General features: G+C 37.4%; 1 protein-coding gene across 1 annotated transcript in view; it reads right to left on the minus strand.

Moving 5' to 3' along the window:
• LOC113529882 (mucin-5B) overlaps nucleotides 1–17292 on the minus strand; it is a 45393-nt gene that overhangs the window by 17337 nt on the left and 10764 nt on the right. Inside the window, exons 13-32 of the mRNA XM_053237015.1 lie at nucleotides 16846–16912; nucleotides 16608–16742; nucleotides 16352–16513; nucleotides 16144–16238; nucleotides 15928–16054; nucleotides 14954–15209; nucleotides 14796–14845; nucleotides 14591–14694; nucleotides 13083–13234; nucleotides 12776–12914; nucleotides 11941–12048; nucleotides 11387–11566; nucleotides 10963–11199; nucleotides 9957–10113; nucleotides 9576–9704; nucleotides 8083–8230; nucleotides 7453–7496; nucleotides 7160–7348; nucleotides 1194–6995; nucleotides 25–224 (exon numbers count right to left, since the gene is read on the minus strand). Of these exons, the coding sequence (XP_053092990.1) occupies nucleotides 25–224; nucleotides 1194–6995; nucleotides 7160–7348; nucleotides 7453–7496; nucleotides 8083–8230; nucleotides 9576–9704; nucleotides 9957–10113; nucleotides 10963–11199; nucleotides 11387–11566; nucleotides 11941–12048; nucleotides 12776–12914; nucleotides 13083–13234; nucleotides 14591–14694; nucleotides 14796–14845; nucleotides 14954–15209; nucleotides 15928–16054; nucleotides 16144–16238; nucleotides 16352–16513; nucleotides 16608–16742; nucleotides 16846–16912 (8481 nt within the window). The remainder of the gene's footprint in view (nucleotides 1–24; nucleotides 225–1193; nucleotides 6996–7159; nucleotides 7349–7452; nucleotides 7497–8082; nucleotides 8231–9575; nucleotides 9705–9956; nucleotides 10114–10962; nucleotides 11200–11386; nucleotides 11567–11940; nucleotides 12049–12775; nucleotides 12915–13082; nucleotides 13235–14590; nucleotides 14695–14795; nucleotides 14846–14953; nucleotides 15210–15927; nucleotides 16055–16143; nucleotides 16239–16351; nucleotides 16514–16607; nucleotides 16743–16845; nucleotides 16913–17292) is intronic.

The following is a 17292-nucleotide window of genomic DNA, read 5'->3' on the forward strand; positions in this document are numbered from 1 at the left end:
TATGTTTGGATGTATCCAAATTACCTTTCTTGGTGGATCAAGGTATGGGCAACCCACAGGGGATTCTGTAGAAGATGATAATGTATAAATAGTGGTATATGGTGTAGAAGGAGCAGGAGTGGTAGACTTGCATTCCACTGGTTTCTTGTCAACAGTACAGTTTGAATCACAATAAGCAGTGTAACACCATTCTGTGCCATCGGTCTTGTTATAAATGACAGACCCTAGAAGGAGGAAAAAATATGATGATTACAAATCCATTTTGGCTAGCAAATGGTAGGAAGGCAAATATTCCTAAAGTTTATTTCACATACTAATTACCCACAGAATTAATCAGCCAAGTCTTTATAATACCTATAGTAGATAGAACTGAAAAAAAAGTTATTGTAGTAATTGTACAAACACAATTAGAAATCAAAAGAGTTTGTAATGATTAAGTTGAACAAGTATGACTGAGAAATAATTCTCTTGATTATCTTGCAATATTACAACTGAAGAGATAAACATGTCAGTATGAGTGGAAAGGAAACCAAACAATTACATTAAAGCAAGAATATCAAGGTGAAAAAAGCAAATAATTACTGATCTTGTCTATGTAAGTAAAAAAAACTGCAAATGTTTTAAAAGTTCTACTGCCAAAAGCTTTACTATAGGAAACACATTTCTGAGTCTTTCTCTTAGGAAATACAGGAAAAAAATTCTTAGAAAAGAATTTTCTTTCAAATTGTAGTTCTACTGATGGTGCAACAGAATAGCGTTTGCCTTATTGTCAGGAGATGGTGAGGTTGAATTTCCACAATGCCACAGCATTGTGTGGCCACAAGTCCAAGACATTACTCTCCCCCCTGTCAATCAAGGCAACATTAGCCAAGCTTGGATGTCTGAGAGTTCATGTATATGCAAGAGGGCAGTCAGGAATGTTTGTTTAGCTGCTCTTTGACATTGCATGAACAGTTCAAAAAGACAAAGTACCTCCATGTATCTCAAAGAAGGGTAGCTGTGTGAGAGGGGAGAGCTTGCCAAGTGGGTGGGAATGAGCAAGATAACCAAATTGGGGTAAAAAAATAAATAAATCATGAAGAAATCTTTTAAATAAAAGTACAGTAGAATATCTACCTATGGAAATTCATGACATGAAGTAACAATACTTAATTTTGCTTGTAAAATATATTTAAAATTGAAATAGTACTTGCCTTGGGGGAAATCCTGGCCCAAGTAGCTGCAGACACAGACTTGAGGTGTGCTTGCATGAGTCAATGGGGTGGATGGGGTCGCTGTGCGCACAGAGAATGTTGTTTCTTTTGAAGCTGTCGTGGTTGGTGGAATGACAGTAGTTACTGTAGTGGTCGGTATTGTTGTTGAAGAAACAGATGTTTCTGTGGTCGTGCTTGATGTTTCCACTGTTGTTGTAGAAACTGTTTCTGTCGTGGTTGGTGGAATTACAGTAGTTATTGTAGTGGTCGGTATTGTTGTTGAGGTAACAGATGGTTCTGTGGTTGTGCTTGATGTTTCCACTGTTGGTGTAGAAACTGTCTCTGTTGTGGTTGTTGGAATTACAGTAGTTATTGTAGTGGTCTGTATTGTTGTTGAAGAAACAGATGGTTCTGTGGTCGTGCTTGATGTTTCCACTATTGGTGTAGAAACTGTTTCTGTCGTGGTTGTTGGAACTACAGTAGTTATTGTAGTGGTTGGTATTGTTGTTGAGGTAACAGATGGTTCTGTGGCTGTGCTTGATGTTTCCACTGTTGGTGTAGAAACTGTCTCTGTCGTGGTTGTTGGAATGACAGTAGTTATTGTAGTGGTCTGTATTGTTGTTGAAGAAACAGATGGTTCTGTGGTCGTGCTTGATGTTTCCACTATTGGTGTAGAAACTGTTTCTGTCGTGGTTGGTGGAATTACAGTAGTTATTGTAGTGGTTAGTATTGTTGTTGAAGGAACAGATGGTTCTGTGGTCGTGCTTGATGTTTCCACTGTTGGTGTAGAAACTGTTTCTGTCGTGGTTGGCAGAACTACAGTAGTTATTGTAGTGGTTGGTATTGTTGTTGAAGGAACAGATGGTTCTGTGGTCGTGCTTGATGTTTCCACTGTTGGTGTAGAAACTGTTTCTGTCGTGGTTGATGGAATGACAGTAGTTATTGTAGTGGTCGGTATTGTTGTTGAAGAAACAGATGGTTCTGTGGTTGTGCTTGATGTTTCCACTATTGGTGTAGAAACTGTTTCTGTCGTGGTTGATGGAACTACAGTAGTTATTGTAGTGGTCGGTATTGTTGTTGAAGGAACAGATGGTTCTGTGGTCGTGCTCGATGTTTCCACTGTTGGTGTAGAAACTGTTTCTGTCGTGGTTGATGGAACTACAGTAGTTATTGTAGTGGTTGGTATTGTTGTTGAAGACACAGATGGTTCTGTGGTCGTGCTTGATGTTTCCACTGTTGGTGTAGAAACTGTTTCTGTCGTGGTTGATGGAATGACAGTAGTTATTGTAGTGGTTGGTATTGTTGTTGAAGAAACAGATGGTTCTGTGGTTGTGCTTGATGTTTCCACTGTTGGTGTAGAAACTGTCTCTGTTGTGGTTGTTGGAATTACAGTAGTTATTGTAGTGGTCGGTATTGTTGTTGAAGAAACAGATGGTTCTGTGGTTGTGCTTGATGTTTCCACTATTGGTGTAGAAACTGTTTCTGTCGTGGTTGATGGAACTACAGTAGTTATTGTAGTGGTCGGTATTGTTGTTGAAGGAACAGATGGTTCTGTGGTCGTGCTCGATGTTTCCACTGTTGGTGTAGAAACTGTTTCTGTCGTGGTTGATGGAACTACAGTAGTTATTGTAGTGGTTGGTATTGTTGTTGAAGGAACAGATGGTTCTGTGGTCGTGCTTGATGTTTCCACTGTTGGTGTAGAAACTGTTTCTGTCGTGGTTGATGGAATGACAGTAGTTATTGTAGTGGTCGGTATTGTTGTTGAAGAAACAGATGGTTCTGTGGTCGTGCTTGATGTTTCCACTGTTGGTGTAGAAACTGTTTCTGTCGTGGTTGATGGAATTACTGTAGTTATTGTAGTGGTCAGTATTGTTGTTGTTGTAGAAACAGATGGTATTGTGGTTGTGCTTGTTTTTGGTGTAGTTGAAGTGCAGATTTCATCAGAGCAGCATTTCACCCGTATTTCATAATCGAAACAATGCCCTACATCTTGGTCTTTGTTATTACAAATCAGACCAACATCAACGTTACATGTTACGCTCTGACCCAAGGCTGATAAAGGCTGGTCTTTATATTCTGTGGCCCTGCACTCAATTTCTTTTGGTTTCTCACAACTTATGTTTCCTGATTTCCAAAATGTAGGTATAGATTCAATGTCTTTTCCATTAGGTGTACTAAGGGGATAGTCTTTGTTTAACCACTCTGACCAATGGCAAGGCTGGCAAATAGGTGGTGTTGTAGTTGATGGACTTGTGCTTGGTGTAGAAACTGTCGTGGTTGGTGAAATGACAGTAGTTATTGTCGTGGTCGGTATTGTTGTTGAAGACACAGATGGTTCTGTGGTCGTGCTTGATGTTTCCACTGTTGGTGTAGAAACTGTTTCTGTCGTGGTTGATGGAATGACAGTAGTTATTGTAGTGGTTGGTATTGTTGTTGAAGAAACAGATGGTTCTGTGGTCGTGCTTGATGTTTCCACTGTTGGTGTAGAAGCTGTTTCTGTCGTGGTTGGTGGAATTACAGTAGTTATTGTAGTGGTCGGTATTGTTGTTGAGGAAACAGATGGTTCTGTGGTCGTGCTTGATGTTTCCACTGTTGGTGTAGAAACTGTTTCTGTCGTGGTTGATGGAATGACAGTAGTTATTGTAGTGGTCTGTATTGTTGTTGAAGAAACAGATGGTTCTGTGGTCGTGCTTGATGTTTCCACTATTGGTGTAGAAACTGTTTCTGTCGTGGTTGATGGAACTACAGTAGTTATTGTAGTGGTTGGTATTGTTGTTGAGGAAACAGATGGTTCTGTGGTCGTGCTTGATGTTTCCACTGTTGGTGTAGAAACTGTTTCTGTCGTGGTTGATGGAATGACAGTAGTTATTGTAGTGGTCGGTATTGTTGTTGAAGAAACAGATGGTTCTGTGGTCGTGCTTGATGTTTCCACTATTGGTGTAGAAACTGTTTCTGTCGTGGTTGATGGAACTACAGTAGTTATTGTAGTGGTTGGTATTGTTGTTGAGGAAACAGATGGTTCTGTGGTCGTGCTTGATGTTTCCACTGTTGGTGTAGAAACTGTTTCTGTCGTGGTTGATGGAATGACAGTAGTTATTGTAGTGGTCGGTATTGTTGTTGAAGAAACAGATGGTTCTGTGGTCGTGCTTGATGTTTCCACTGTTGGTGTAGAAACTGTTTCTGTCGTGGTTGATGGAATTACTGTAGTTATTGTAGTGGTCAGTATTGTTGTTGTTGTAGAAACAGATGGTATTGTGGTTGTGCTTGTTTTTGGTGTAGTTGAAGTGCAGATTTCATCAGAGCAGCATTTCACCCGTATTTCATAATCGAAACAATGCCCTTCATCTTGGTCTTTGTTATTACAAATCAGACCAACATCAACGTTACATGTTACGCTCTGACCCAAGGCTGATAAAGGCTGGTCTTTATATTCTGTGGCCCTGCACTCAATTTCTTTTGGTTTCTCACAACTTATGTTTCCTGATTTCCAAAATGTAGGTATAGATTCAATGTCTTTTCCATTAGGTGTACTAAGGGGATAGTCTTTGTTTAACCACTCTGACCAATGGCAAGGCTGGCAAATAGGTGGTGTTGTAGTTGATGGACTTGTGCTTGGTGTAGAAACTGTCGTGGTTGGTGAAATGACAGTAGTTATTGTCGTGGTCGGTATTGTTGTTGAAGAAACAGATGGTTCTGTGGTCGTGCTTGATGTTTCCACAGTTGGTGTAGAAACTGTTTCTGTCGTGGTTGGTGGAATTACAGTAGTTATTGTAGTGGTCGGTATTGTTGTTGAAGAAACAGATGGTTCTGTGGTCGTGCTTGATGTTTCCACTGTTGTTGTAGAAACTGTTTCTGTCGTGGTTGATGGAATTACAGTAGTTATTGTAGTGGTTGGTATTGTTGTTGAAGAAACAGATGGTTCTGTGGTCGTGCTTGATGTTTCCACTATTGGTGTAGAAACTGTTTCTGTCGTGGTTGATGGAACTACAGTAGTTATTGTAGTGGTTGGTATTGTTGTTGAAGGAACAGATGGTTCTGTGGTCGTGCTTGATGTTTCCACTGTTGGTGTAGAAACTGTTTCTGTCGTGGTTGATGGAATTACTGTAGTTATTGTAGTGGTCAGTATTGTTGTTGTTGTAGAAACAGATGGTATTGTGGTTGTGCTTGTTTTTGGTGTAGTTGAAGTGCAGATTTCATCAGAGCAGCATTTCACCCGTATTTCATAATCGAAACAATGCCCTTCATCTTGGTCTTTGTTATTACAAATCAGACCAACATCAACGTTACATGTTACGCTCTGACCCAAGGCTGATAAAGGCTGGTCTTTATATTCTGTGGCCCTGCACTCAATTTCTTTTGGTTTCTCACAACTTATGTTTCCTGATTTCCAAAATGTAGGTATAGATTCAATGTCTTTTCCATTAGGTGTACTAAGGGGATAGTCTTTGTTTAACCACTCTGACCAATGGCAAGGCTGGCAAATAGGTGGTGTTGTAGTTGATGGACTTGTGCTTGGTGTAGAAACTGTCGTGGTTGGTGAAATGACAGTAGTTATTGTCGTGGTCGGTATTGTTGTTGAAGAAACAGATGGTTCTGTGGTCGTGCTTGATGTTTCCACAGTTGGTGTAGAAACTGTTTCTGTCGTGGTTGGTGGAATTACAGTAGTTATTGTAGTGGTCGGTATTGTTGTTGAAGAAACAGATGGTTCTGTGGTCGTGCTTGATGTTTCCACTGTTGTTGTAGAAACTGTTTCTGTCGTGGTTGATGGAATTACAGTAGTTATTGTAGTGGTTGGTATTGTTGTTGAAGAAACAGATGGTTCTGTGGTCGTGCTTGATGTTTCCACTATTGGTGTAGAAACTGTTTCTGTCGTGGTTGATGGAACTACAGTAGTTATTGTAGTGGTTGGTATTGTTGTTGAAGGAACAGATGGTTCTGTGGTCGTGCTTGATGTTTCCACTGTTGGTGTAGAAACTGTTTCTGTCGTGGTTGATGGAATGACAGTAGTTATTGTAGTGGTCGGTATTGTTGTTGAGGAAACAGATGGTTCTGTGGTTGTACTCGATGTTTCCACTGTTGGTGTAGAAACTGTTTCTGTCGTAGTTGATGGAATGACAGTAGTTATTGTAGTGGTCGGTATTGTTGTTGAAGAAACAGATGGTTCTGTGGTCGTGCTTGATGTTTCCACTGTTGGTGTAGAAACTGTTTCTGTCGTGGTTGATGGAATTACTGTAGTTATTGTAGTGGTCAGTATTGTTGTTGTTGTAGAAACAGATGGTATTGTGGTTGTGCTTGTTTTTGGTGTAGTTGAAGTGCAGATTTCATCAGAGCAGCATTTCACCCGTATTTCATAATCGAAACAATGCCCTTCATCTTGGTCTTTGTTATTACAAATCAGACCAACATCAACGTTACATGTTACGCTCTGACCCAAGGCTGATAAAGGCTGGTCTTTATATTCTGTGGCCCTGCACTCAATTTCTTTTGGTTTCTCACAACTTATGTTTCCTGATTTCCAAAATGTAGGTATAGATTCAATGTCTTTTCCATTAGGTGTACTAAGGGGATAGTCTTTGTTTAACCACTCTGACCAATGGCAAGGCTGGCAAATAGGTGGTGTTGTAGTTGATGGACTTGTGCTTGGTGTAGAAACTGTCGTGGTTGGTGGAATTACAGTAGTTATTGTAGCGGTTGGTGTTGAGCTCATTGGTGCTGAAGTTGATGCAGTTGTGATTTTTGTTGTTACTGATGTTGACTCAGTTGTCTCTGTTGTTGTAGGAGTAGTAGTTTCTGGTATAAGTGCTGTAGAACCAATTTACATTAAATTTGGTTTCTATTATCAAAGTATTGAACACAGAGATTATTACCTTTAGCATTCATAATTAGGTATGGTTACATGATGATTGTGGGGATTATTTATGATTAATAATTAATTGAACAATTTTCTATTTCTATTTTCTACTTACTTGTTGATGTGAAATTAAAAATTGTGACAGTAGAAGGAGCAGTAGTGGTAGTAGGGCATAAGCTCATGTTCCTGACAATTGTTCCATTTTGCCCACATATAGCAGTGATGCATGTTCCATCTCCATCCGTTGTGTGGTATATTATCTTTCCAGTTTCATATCTCTGCCCTTTATACTCACAGTAGCAATCTAAATCAAGCAAATGTTGATACCAGTTAGACACAAATGTGTGCCTTCAAATTACCAATTATTATTTAAGGTGAATAGCAAGATGATGAAAAAATTATGCTGACCTGTTTCGCTGTAGTAACAAGAAGGACCTTGTGCCGAACAATAGCTTTAAAAAGAATATATGGTTATTTTTAAATGTCGAATGAATATAACATAATGGGCACTACACTGTATTCTGTCAATTTTAATATCTGAAGTCTCTGTATTATTAAAACCTTTAACGAACTTATAACATTTACTGCAGCAGTCAACATGCAGTGTTTAGATACAGCTTATTTATTATTTTCTTTCTGTGTTAGAAACAAGTGGATGCCTTAGAATTTATTGTGTTAGATACAAGTGGATGTCTATGCGGGAATTTATTTTCAAAACATGTATACACCCAAATAAGAAGCTTTCATTAAGAATAACAAGTCAAGTGCTAATTTTGTGGGACCTTCTTCAAGACTGTTAGAAAATTATCCACATATGGCCACTTGCGAAAATGACAAAGGTATACAGAACTGTAATCACAGCATTTTGAATAATTTGCATAATTGTATAAATGTTATTTAATACATCTGATGTGTTCACTCTTTTATAAATTGTGAAAAATAGTAAAAATAAAGACATTTCTCTTATGAGTAGGTATATACAAACTTTCACTAGTATTGTTTATAGGCCAATTTATATGAGAAATACCAAACATATACCATTTCATGCAGTTCCTGGTTGTAGGAATATTATCTCCATCATTGTAGTGTGTACTATCATCATAGCAGCCACATTCTTTTCTTGCAACACACTTCATTGTTGCCTCCTCCAGGTATGGCCTGTCTGAAGGGCACTGAGGAAAACATCCTATCAAAAAAGTCAACAACATTTGAGAACAAGAACTCAGTATAAACCTACAAATGTCTGTTAGTGAACCAAAAAGTGAACCAATTTAAGATGAACAACAAAAGTAAAATGGTTGAAGCATAACAATGTTCAAGAACATATTTCTGGTATTTAATTTAACCTATTAATAGTATGTGATAATCTGAATGGTTGTCATATAATGTAAAGCTAAAGGTATGTTAGAAATTACACTGTAGAGCTACTGTTCCTGTGCAAGGTAACTTAATGCCACACATCCAATTTGTCATAGCAATTTTTGATGTTTCTTCTGTTTAACCCCTAGATATTCAAATGAAATAGCTTTGCCTACTGAATAGTATGATCAAGTCTTTTCCCCCTAAATGTAATAACTGCAATTTCATCACTATCATTAGATTTTTCTTTTCTTTTCTTTTTTCTTCTTTGAGTGCGATCACCAGGAACTATAATTACATATTTAAATTCAATTTGGGGATTTGAAGAACTGTTTTTCTACTAGTGATTCTTGGAAAAAACAGGAACCAGGACTATAGTAGCCAAAACCGAATGGCTTTGTTTAAATTCATCTGAATTTCTGATGGCAAATTCTGACATTGTTAAATACATATTTATATAAGATATACCTTACATGAAGCCCTACTTACTAAGAGTAGCCAAAGGGTTACTAATACTATATGTAATTGTTAACCTAAGGAAACATCCATCCATTTTCTGTACTGTTTATCTTACACAGGGTCAGGCGGAATCTGGAGCCTATCCCAGGGACTCGGGGCACAAGGTGGGGGACACCCTGGAGAGGGTGCTAGCCCATCGCAGGGCACAATCGTGCACACACTATGAACAATCTAGAGATGCTATTCAGCCTACAATGCATGTCTTTGGAGTGGGGGAGAAAACTGGAGTACCCAAAGGAAACCCCCAAGCACGGGGAGAACATGCAAACTCCATGCACACAGGGCGGAATTGAACCCCCCAACCCTGGAGGTGTGAGGCAAGCGTGCTACACAATGAATGCACAAATTTTACAATATTTAAAAAATTATTTAATGCTTATTTTTGTGTAGAGCCCCACAAAGGTCTGCTGCTCTGTGAATAGCATAACTTTCTCTTTTTTTCTTGAAATGGGTTGCCAGGTTCCTTATATAATGTCCACTACTGCAGATAGATAATGTTAACTTGTTCCCCTGAGAAACACTGACAATAAAGCTTTTGAATTGTAGTTGGTGTGGGAATTTCCCTGAAACTTGGCAACCCTTACTATGAAGTTCAGCAAGCTGTTCTTTAACACAATTAAAGAATGATCAAGTATTATCCAGGAAAGCCTTACCCTCTAATGGAGGAATTTCACTGTAGCAGACTCCTGTGGGGTTCCTGCAGGTTTTCATGCAGGACTGTCCACAGGGTTTGTAGTGCCACTCACAGCCTTCATTTGAGTTATAGTAGTCACAGAACAATGCTGTGGGAATGGTTCTGATTAGCGAACAACTTGTCAAGTCAAGGGAAATGACTGCCTGTGTAAGCCTTAACAGGGTTTAACACAACTTTGTTTCATTTTCAATCCATATGAATTAAAAAGCCTCCTACTTATCACATATATTTATATTCACACAGTCAAAATTAATTATGCTTTTAAAATGATGAATTAAAGATGTGATTTATCAGTAATTTTTAGGACAGGCCTAATATTGTTTTCTTTGCTGAGACTCACGGCAAATGGTTGGGCTCCGCCACAATATGCAGACTTCTTGCCTACTGCATGCTGCAGCATACGCTGCCACTGCAGTGCAGAAACACTCACAGTCTCCACCAGCATCACAGGCACATGTGTCTTGCACACAGGCATCGTAATATTGAGTTGGGTCCACCTGAGTGGGATTATTTAAAAAGAAGAATGAATTATAGAATTTAACCAGTGGTTCGTATTCATGATCATGATCTGAGACAACTACAAAGGTTTCGTATTCATAGTACAGAATCTAAAATGACAACCTTTGTGATTTTATACAATTGGATTTCATTTAATGACAGGCCAGACATCAATGATACTGATATCAGGCTAATACAGAGATCCAAAAAAGGTCATGATCAATATTGACAGGGGGCAAGGCACAGTAACGCATACTGACACAGACGGACAAAGGCAAGGGCAAAATTTTGACAAACAGAAATAACTGGGTGGCTGACAACTGTGAGCACATCAGGACAAAATGCCTGTATAAGCTAAATCATTTCTTATTGTTTACTCTTATTTCTTACACATAAATATTTCACTCAGTTATGTTTAATTAGGAGTTGGTTGAAATAGCCTTGTGTCTCGATGTTACATTTGCATTCAAAGGAGGTCTCGTAAGGGGCCAAAAGGGACCAAAGTGGGATTTGCTCTGCCCCTGAAAAGAACATGTTTGTTCTGATATGGTTGTTCTGATATGGTTGGAGCAGCACAGCAAAGCGCGTGACGCGCTTTGCTGTGCTGCTCCAACCATATCAGAACAAACATGTTCTTTTCTGTCTATAAACGTAGCAAATATAAACTGTAAAAAAACTGCACCCAACAAAATTACACACTGTTGTTGGACCAGTAAATTGTGCTTTTGCCCGAACTGTGAAATGCATGGGTCTTCTACAAATAGGATTAAGAAACATTAGTGCAAAACCTTACAACCATTCATTTCTCTCTCTCTCTCTCTCTCTCTCTCTCTCATCAGATTACTTACTACTGAGTGACACGTTCTAAAGACATCACTCTTGAGAATGCTGCATTGTTTTATGGCCCAGGCCTGCCGGTAAGGTCTCATACTGCAGGGGCTGAAGATACTGGCTTCGGGGCATGTAGCAGAAACTCTCCAGCTGTTTCCAAATTCAGTTGGCTGAGCCACTTCCTCACCACCACGAGTCATAAAATCATTATTCCAGTCTCCATCATAATTGCCACAAAGTCCGCACACTTTGCCCTAAAGATTGATGAGAAGAAATACAAAAAAGAATGAGCACAGTAGATTATTAATGCGTTGTTATGTATTAATGCTGAATTAATTATACTAATGCTTATTAATGAGATAAAATAAATAAATAAATAAATGAATTAAACAGGAAATCATTGCGTAAGAATAGGCATGAATTAAATATTTTATTACTTGCCTTAAATGAGGGCCCGAGTTTGACCATTAGACTTGTCTTCTTATCCCAAAACATGATGAGACTATTTTCAGCCTCAATAACCAAGTATATCCCCACAGAATGTATTTTATAAGGGATCTCTGTGCCATTATCATGATGCACAGATTTTATATTCTCCTCTGACAGTAGCAACTGTTTGTTCTATATGAATTCAATGACAAATTTCAAATTTCAGGGTTATTAGCGATCTAGCAAACTTTGCAATGACTAGTATTAAAGGTTCAGCACAGACTTATACTCAGTTATTAGTAAGTTATACTCATTTTTATTAAAATGGGTTACATTGCATTCAGCGGATATACAAATTCTACACATGCCTGTTACAGTATAGGTTCAGCATATTACAGTAAAGGTAGAAAAAGATCTGACATGGTTTATCTTGGGTTCATTTTTTACACCACAAAAACTGGCAGGTTTAACATGGGTGTGTAGACTTTTTACATCCACTGTATTTAGTTAACATGATGACGATGAGTTAAATGATACTATAAAATATATGTATATGATAACCTCACCCCCAAAAAGATTTTAATAGATTTGGAGCAAGTGGTTCCAGTGGTGCCACAGGGGATATTTTCTGTGATGATGCGGAATGAACCACTGTTGCTGTTGCCGCAGTAGTCCTGTGAAGATTAGCCATTGTTAAATGTGGTAGTTTGATATAGCACGTGATGAAAATACTCAATGACATCAACTGTTCTACAAAGCCAACCTTAAGTTTCACTTAGGCATGTCTATGTGACAGTTAATATAAATGACAACAATTATGACAAATTACCAAAGCAGCATAATAAAGAAGCTATGCTCAGTCATCTGACAGGTTCTTTCGCATTGTTTTACATGAATGTATGATTTTGTGAAAAAGGTATTAGACAATAGCTCATGACATCATGCACGGTAGGGTAAGAACATTCACTAAATGGTTTCCTAAATATCAATCGAGCAAGATATTCAGAAATTACATTACGTGAGAAACAAATGGAGAATGGAGATTCTCCATTCAAATGGAGAATTTGTCAAAATGACATCTCACTCTAATGTCAGTCAAATCACCATCGCAACCCCTATAGTTTTCAGTGTTCTATAATTAGTGACATTTACTCCTACACTTTTTAGTGTTCAATCATTTACTACTGCGGTGCTAATTTGAGTCATTAAGTCCTAATATTTCAAATCATGAAAGTTAAAGTCTCAGTTTACTTTGCTAATTGTTAACCACCATCGTGATTTTGTATTTATTTAATATTTTTTGATTATGTATACATAATTTATAAGAAATAATGAACGTTTTATGATTTTCAGGCTTTTGTTGATAAAAGAGTTGGAAGTGCAAAATAATAGACAACATACCTGGGCCAGGGTATATTCACAGTTGCCGTTGAAAGTATATCTCCTACCATCAAAACTAACGTAATGACTGTCACCGTAAATAGTACACATTCTGTGACATTCCTTTTTTGTGCAGATCCACTTTCTGTTTTGACAAGTGCTGAAATGACCATAAGTGTTCTGGTTAACCTAATGATACTTATAGATACTTATAAAATTATAGACACCTAGGCTTAGTTAAAGTGTGGATTTAACACAGCATACACCATAACCACTATTCATTATAATCTCCTTAGAAAATCCACTGTATTAACCATGCTTTTCTTACCAGCTGTTGCAGTCTGCATTTACAGTCTTTCCAGGTTTGTAAAACACTCCATTATGAACACATGGACAGTGCTCTTCTTTCACACACCCTCCTTGCCCATCAGCCAGTAGACCATCAGGACATACACACCCTGATACACACTGTGTGCTTGTCTGCGGCCCAAACCACACAGGGGATAATTAAAATATTTTTAAAAATATTAATTGCATTATAACATACCCACCCAACGCACACACAAACACTCATACACAAACACTTTGCCCTTGTACTTGGTAAGATAGTACATAAGTGTCCATTACGAGTTGTAAGAAAACAAACACAAAATACAGTAATCCCATATATCAAACCACGTCAAACTAGCCTGAATATATTAAACTACCTTAAAATGCTCTTTTAATGATTTATATTAATTATTTATATAAATGCCAGATTTATAAAAATAGATTTATATAAATGTCAGATTGAGGGTTTGTCAAACATCTTTTATATGTTAATATGTAACTCAAGACATATTTTTAAATGAAATATAGTTTAAATATGTTAAATGTGTTTATAAAGATTGAATATGTTTATATTGAAATATTTGTGATGTGTTTAGTGATTCCAGTGCTAATTTTTAAAAATTCTGCTGTATTACTGTTATTCCCATGAGAAGTAGATGGTTGTGTGCCACTATGACACAACAAGGGGAATTGCTAGCACAGTTGTAATGGTGTTTAATAGTATAAACATTTTCAGCTGTCTCAAACATAAGTAGTCAGATTTTGCTGTTAGATTAAAAAAAAACACCTTTTCCCAGCAACTTTCAGGGTCATTTTAAAGAGTAGAAGTAGTGGAGACAGCAAACGTTCCAGATTGTAATACAGATATACTGTGCAGTTGTGCTTAGTTTCAGCAGAGACTCACTCATCTAGTTACTGATCTACGAGATGATGAGTATAATGGCATTAACAGCGGTATTCGCATGAAAGTTGAAGCTTTGCAACCTGATCTGTTTGAGTGGAGTGTACAAATGAGGAGGTGAGAGAGCTGGACAGTCTAAAGGACTAAAGCCCTGCTGCATCATTCTCTTTAGGTAGAGATGAAGCGAGAGCTAAACCACATCAGCACGTAGTCGAATGTAATTGTGTGTGATGAAGGAAACTGTCATCAGGCTAACTTGGCATTTAAACGAAAAACAAAAAAATCAACTCAGAATTCATCGTAATTTGTATATTGATAAATATTAATATACAAGTTGGTAAGGATGAATTTTATTTTAATCATTAAAAGCTTTCATAAATGTGACTTCTTGGCTTCAAAACATTTGTTTGTTCACATTTGATAAAAGGCATGGCTGAAAGCACTGATGCACAAGACATGATATTTTATCTATAGGCATCAAGATATAAAATAAGAAAATAAGAGTAAAAGTGTCACGATCAATGATCTATCTATCCTTCCATCCACCCACACACCCAACTACTGAATGTATTTATTCAGCCAGCTGTATCTGTTGATTCACTTACACACTGATTTGAGTCCGAGGTCTGGCAGCTTTTCTGGCACTCTGTTCCTTTTTGTCCAGGTTCAGCATCCAAACAGTTGAAGTAGACCATAGGAGCTGTGCAGGCTAATACAAAATTGAACACACAATGAAACAGTATCTATTCCAAAAGATTAACCAAGTTATTGGATTAGTAGAAAGCGTAAAAATAGGAAATTAAGGCTCACTAGTAATTTCCTTATGTCCAGTGCAGTGTAGTGTGCCATCTCTGCAAGTGCTGTGGAAAAGCAAGATAAAATCAGACAGTCATGCTTAATCCTCTCTGAATTCATCAAAAGCTTTAACTGTATACATAGAACCACTGTTCAAAGTCACATTTTTTTACCATGTAGCTCCAGCCTGGCTGATGACCTGCATGGGGGCCACAACCTCATTGTTGACGTAACAGGGACAGTCGGAGGAAGGCACACACACATTCATGTCATTGAGGTAAGTGTTCTCGGGACAGCCACAACCATCCACAGGTGTATGGGACAAAAAGCAGGTACGGTCGTTTTCACTTAGAGAGCGGCAGGTCTTCCTACAGCTGGTCTGGTTATAGGAGTACTTCATATTGCCTGGACAATTCTTTGTGAATGTGTCTGCACAAAACATTATCATAGTGTAAGTTTTTTTTGTTGTTGTTGTTGTTTTGTTTTTTGCTTTTGGAAGAGAAACTCAAAAATGACACCATTATTCTGTTAAATGTGATTGTTGGCTACTTTATTTGTAATAGAGTCAAAAAAAAGTACTGAAATTGAAATCCTGGTGATAAAAAAACCACTAAAAAAGCCAGGAAAAAGCCAAATGTACAATGTTGTAAAATTAATCCACTCTTCAAACCCAAACAGTAATTGACTTGTTTCTTTAGGATGATGATCTTTGTAAGGAAAAATAAAAACTAACCTTCAAACTGAAAAAATTAAGATTATACATAAATAAATTTTACTTCTCTTATTCCCCGACAAGGTACATTTCTACAAACCGTGGTGTAATATAGATCATTCATATCTAATTATTATGTTTTTGAAAGATGTCAAAAGCATTTGAGGCATCTGATGAAGGCATCTAAAGGTATCTTCTGAAGTGGAAATAGTGGAAACATTTAAAGTGGGAATAGTGGAAAGTATACTTGCAGTCACAACATTTTTATTCACATTGTATTTGAGCAAGCTTTCAGTCAGTCTTTAGCTACTGTAAATGTTTGTAAATGCTTTTCATAGCAAGCTGTTGGCTTCACAATCAGATTATTTATTTATTTATTAATTGATTATATATTTGTTTGTTTGTTTGTTTATTAAAAATAAAAATAATACTTACTGCACATGTTACCTCTCCAACCTGTCAGCTTTACTCCTCTGGCAGCACATGCATGAACATAGGAAGACACAGCAGCACACATGCACTCCTCACTTTGGGCACAGGCACATGCATCATATATGCATCTCTAGAGAAAAATAGGCAATATAATTGAGCATTTAGTATTCTTAAGTGGTCACCAACTTTTCATAAAAGAACTGACAGGTCAAAACATACCTGTACGTAATCCTTCGGGTTGAGTTCAAAATGACAGGGAGAAAAAGGTCCTGCTGGATTACTGAGCATCTCACACCATTCTTTGGCATACTTCTCTGAAAGAGAATTTTAAACTGAAATTGGATAAAAGTTTTAAAAGGGTTTTATGAAGCACTTTCTTTTAACTTTTGTTGCCCACTGATATGTTCTGAAGGTTTGAGGTTTGTACCTTTTTGCACACTCATACTACAGGGGTCAGAGAAACTAGTACTCAAATCTTGACATAGCATGGCCTTCCATGTGCTGGCGAATGTTGTGGCAGTCCCCTCTATGAGACCTGATTCTGTCTTAAAATCATCTCTCTGCATGTCATTAAAGTTCCCGCACAGACCTAAGAGAAGAACATGTATTAGTCCTGGAAGCTTTCAACAGATAAAAAAAGAGGAAAGATATTCATAAAGCTCCAGATGTTAATGGAAGCATACCGCTCAGTGTTCCCTTTTGTTCTGAGCTGACTTCCAAGTACACCTGCATAACTGGAACGAGCTGAATGACAATCTGAATACTAGGTGTCTGCGCAATAATAAAGAATGTAGAAGGCTTGAAGATTGTCACTTGACCTGAAAAAAGTTACAGAACACTACTTACATAGTAGTAATAAATATAGACAAGTTAAAACTACAAATTTTATCATAAGGCAAAAATTACTTTCTAAAAACCCACCAGTAAAAATTGGAAGCTTGGTTGCAACTTCATTTATAAGTACATTGCCACTGGCTGTGATAGTAACCTGTGTATGAGAAATTGAGAAGGATTATTAAATATATGTATGTGGACATGTTAACCAAAAAAGTAGTTATACATAAGAGTTATACATAATATAAAAATATATAAATTTAGGCCTAAAATATAAAAGCCATTCCACTAGACTGTTTTAAACTCTGAACTGTTTTAAACATTCGTGAAAATAATATTGCGTTTTGAAAACTGTTTTTTTAATAAAACTTACATGTTTAAGTTGTCTGAGCTGCTGTACTAGTAGTTAATCTAATATTACTGATTTTCAGTTAAAAACACACAATTTACAACAACTACTCTGAAGTCTAATGTCTCATGTAATGTCAATGTTATTATTATTACCCCCAGGCTGCCCAAAAAATTCATGTCATT

The sequence above is a fragment of the Pangasianodon hypophthalmus genome, chromosome 9 (assembly GCF_027358585.1).
Source record: "Pangasianodon hypophthalmus isolate fPanHyp1 chromosome 9, fPanHyp1.pri, whole genome shotgun sequence".
Lineage (NCBI taxonomy): Eukaryota > Metazoa > Chordata > Actinopteri > Siluriformes > Pangasiidae > Pangasianodon > Pangasianodon hypophthalmus.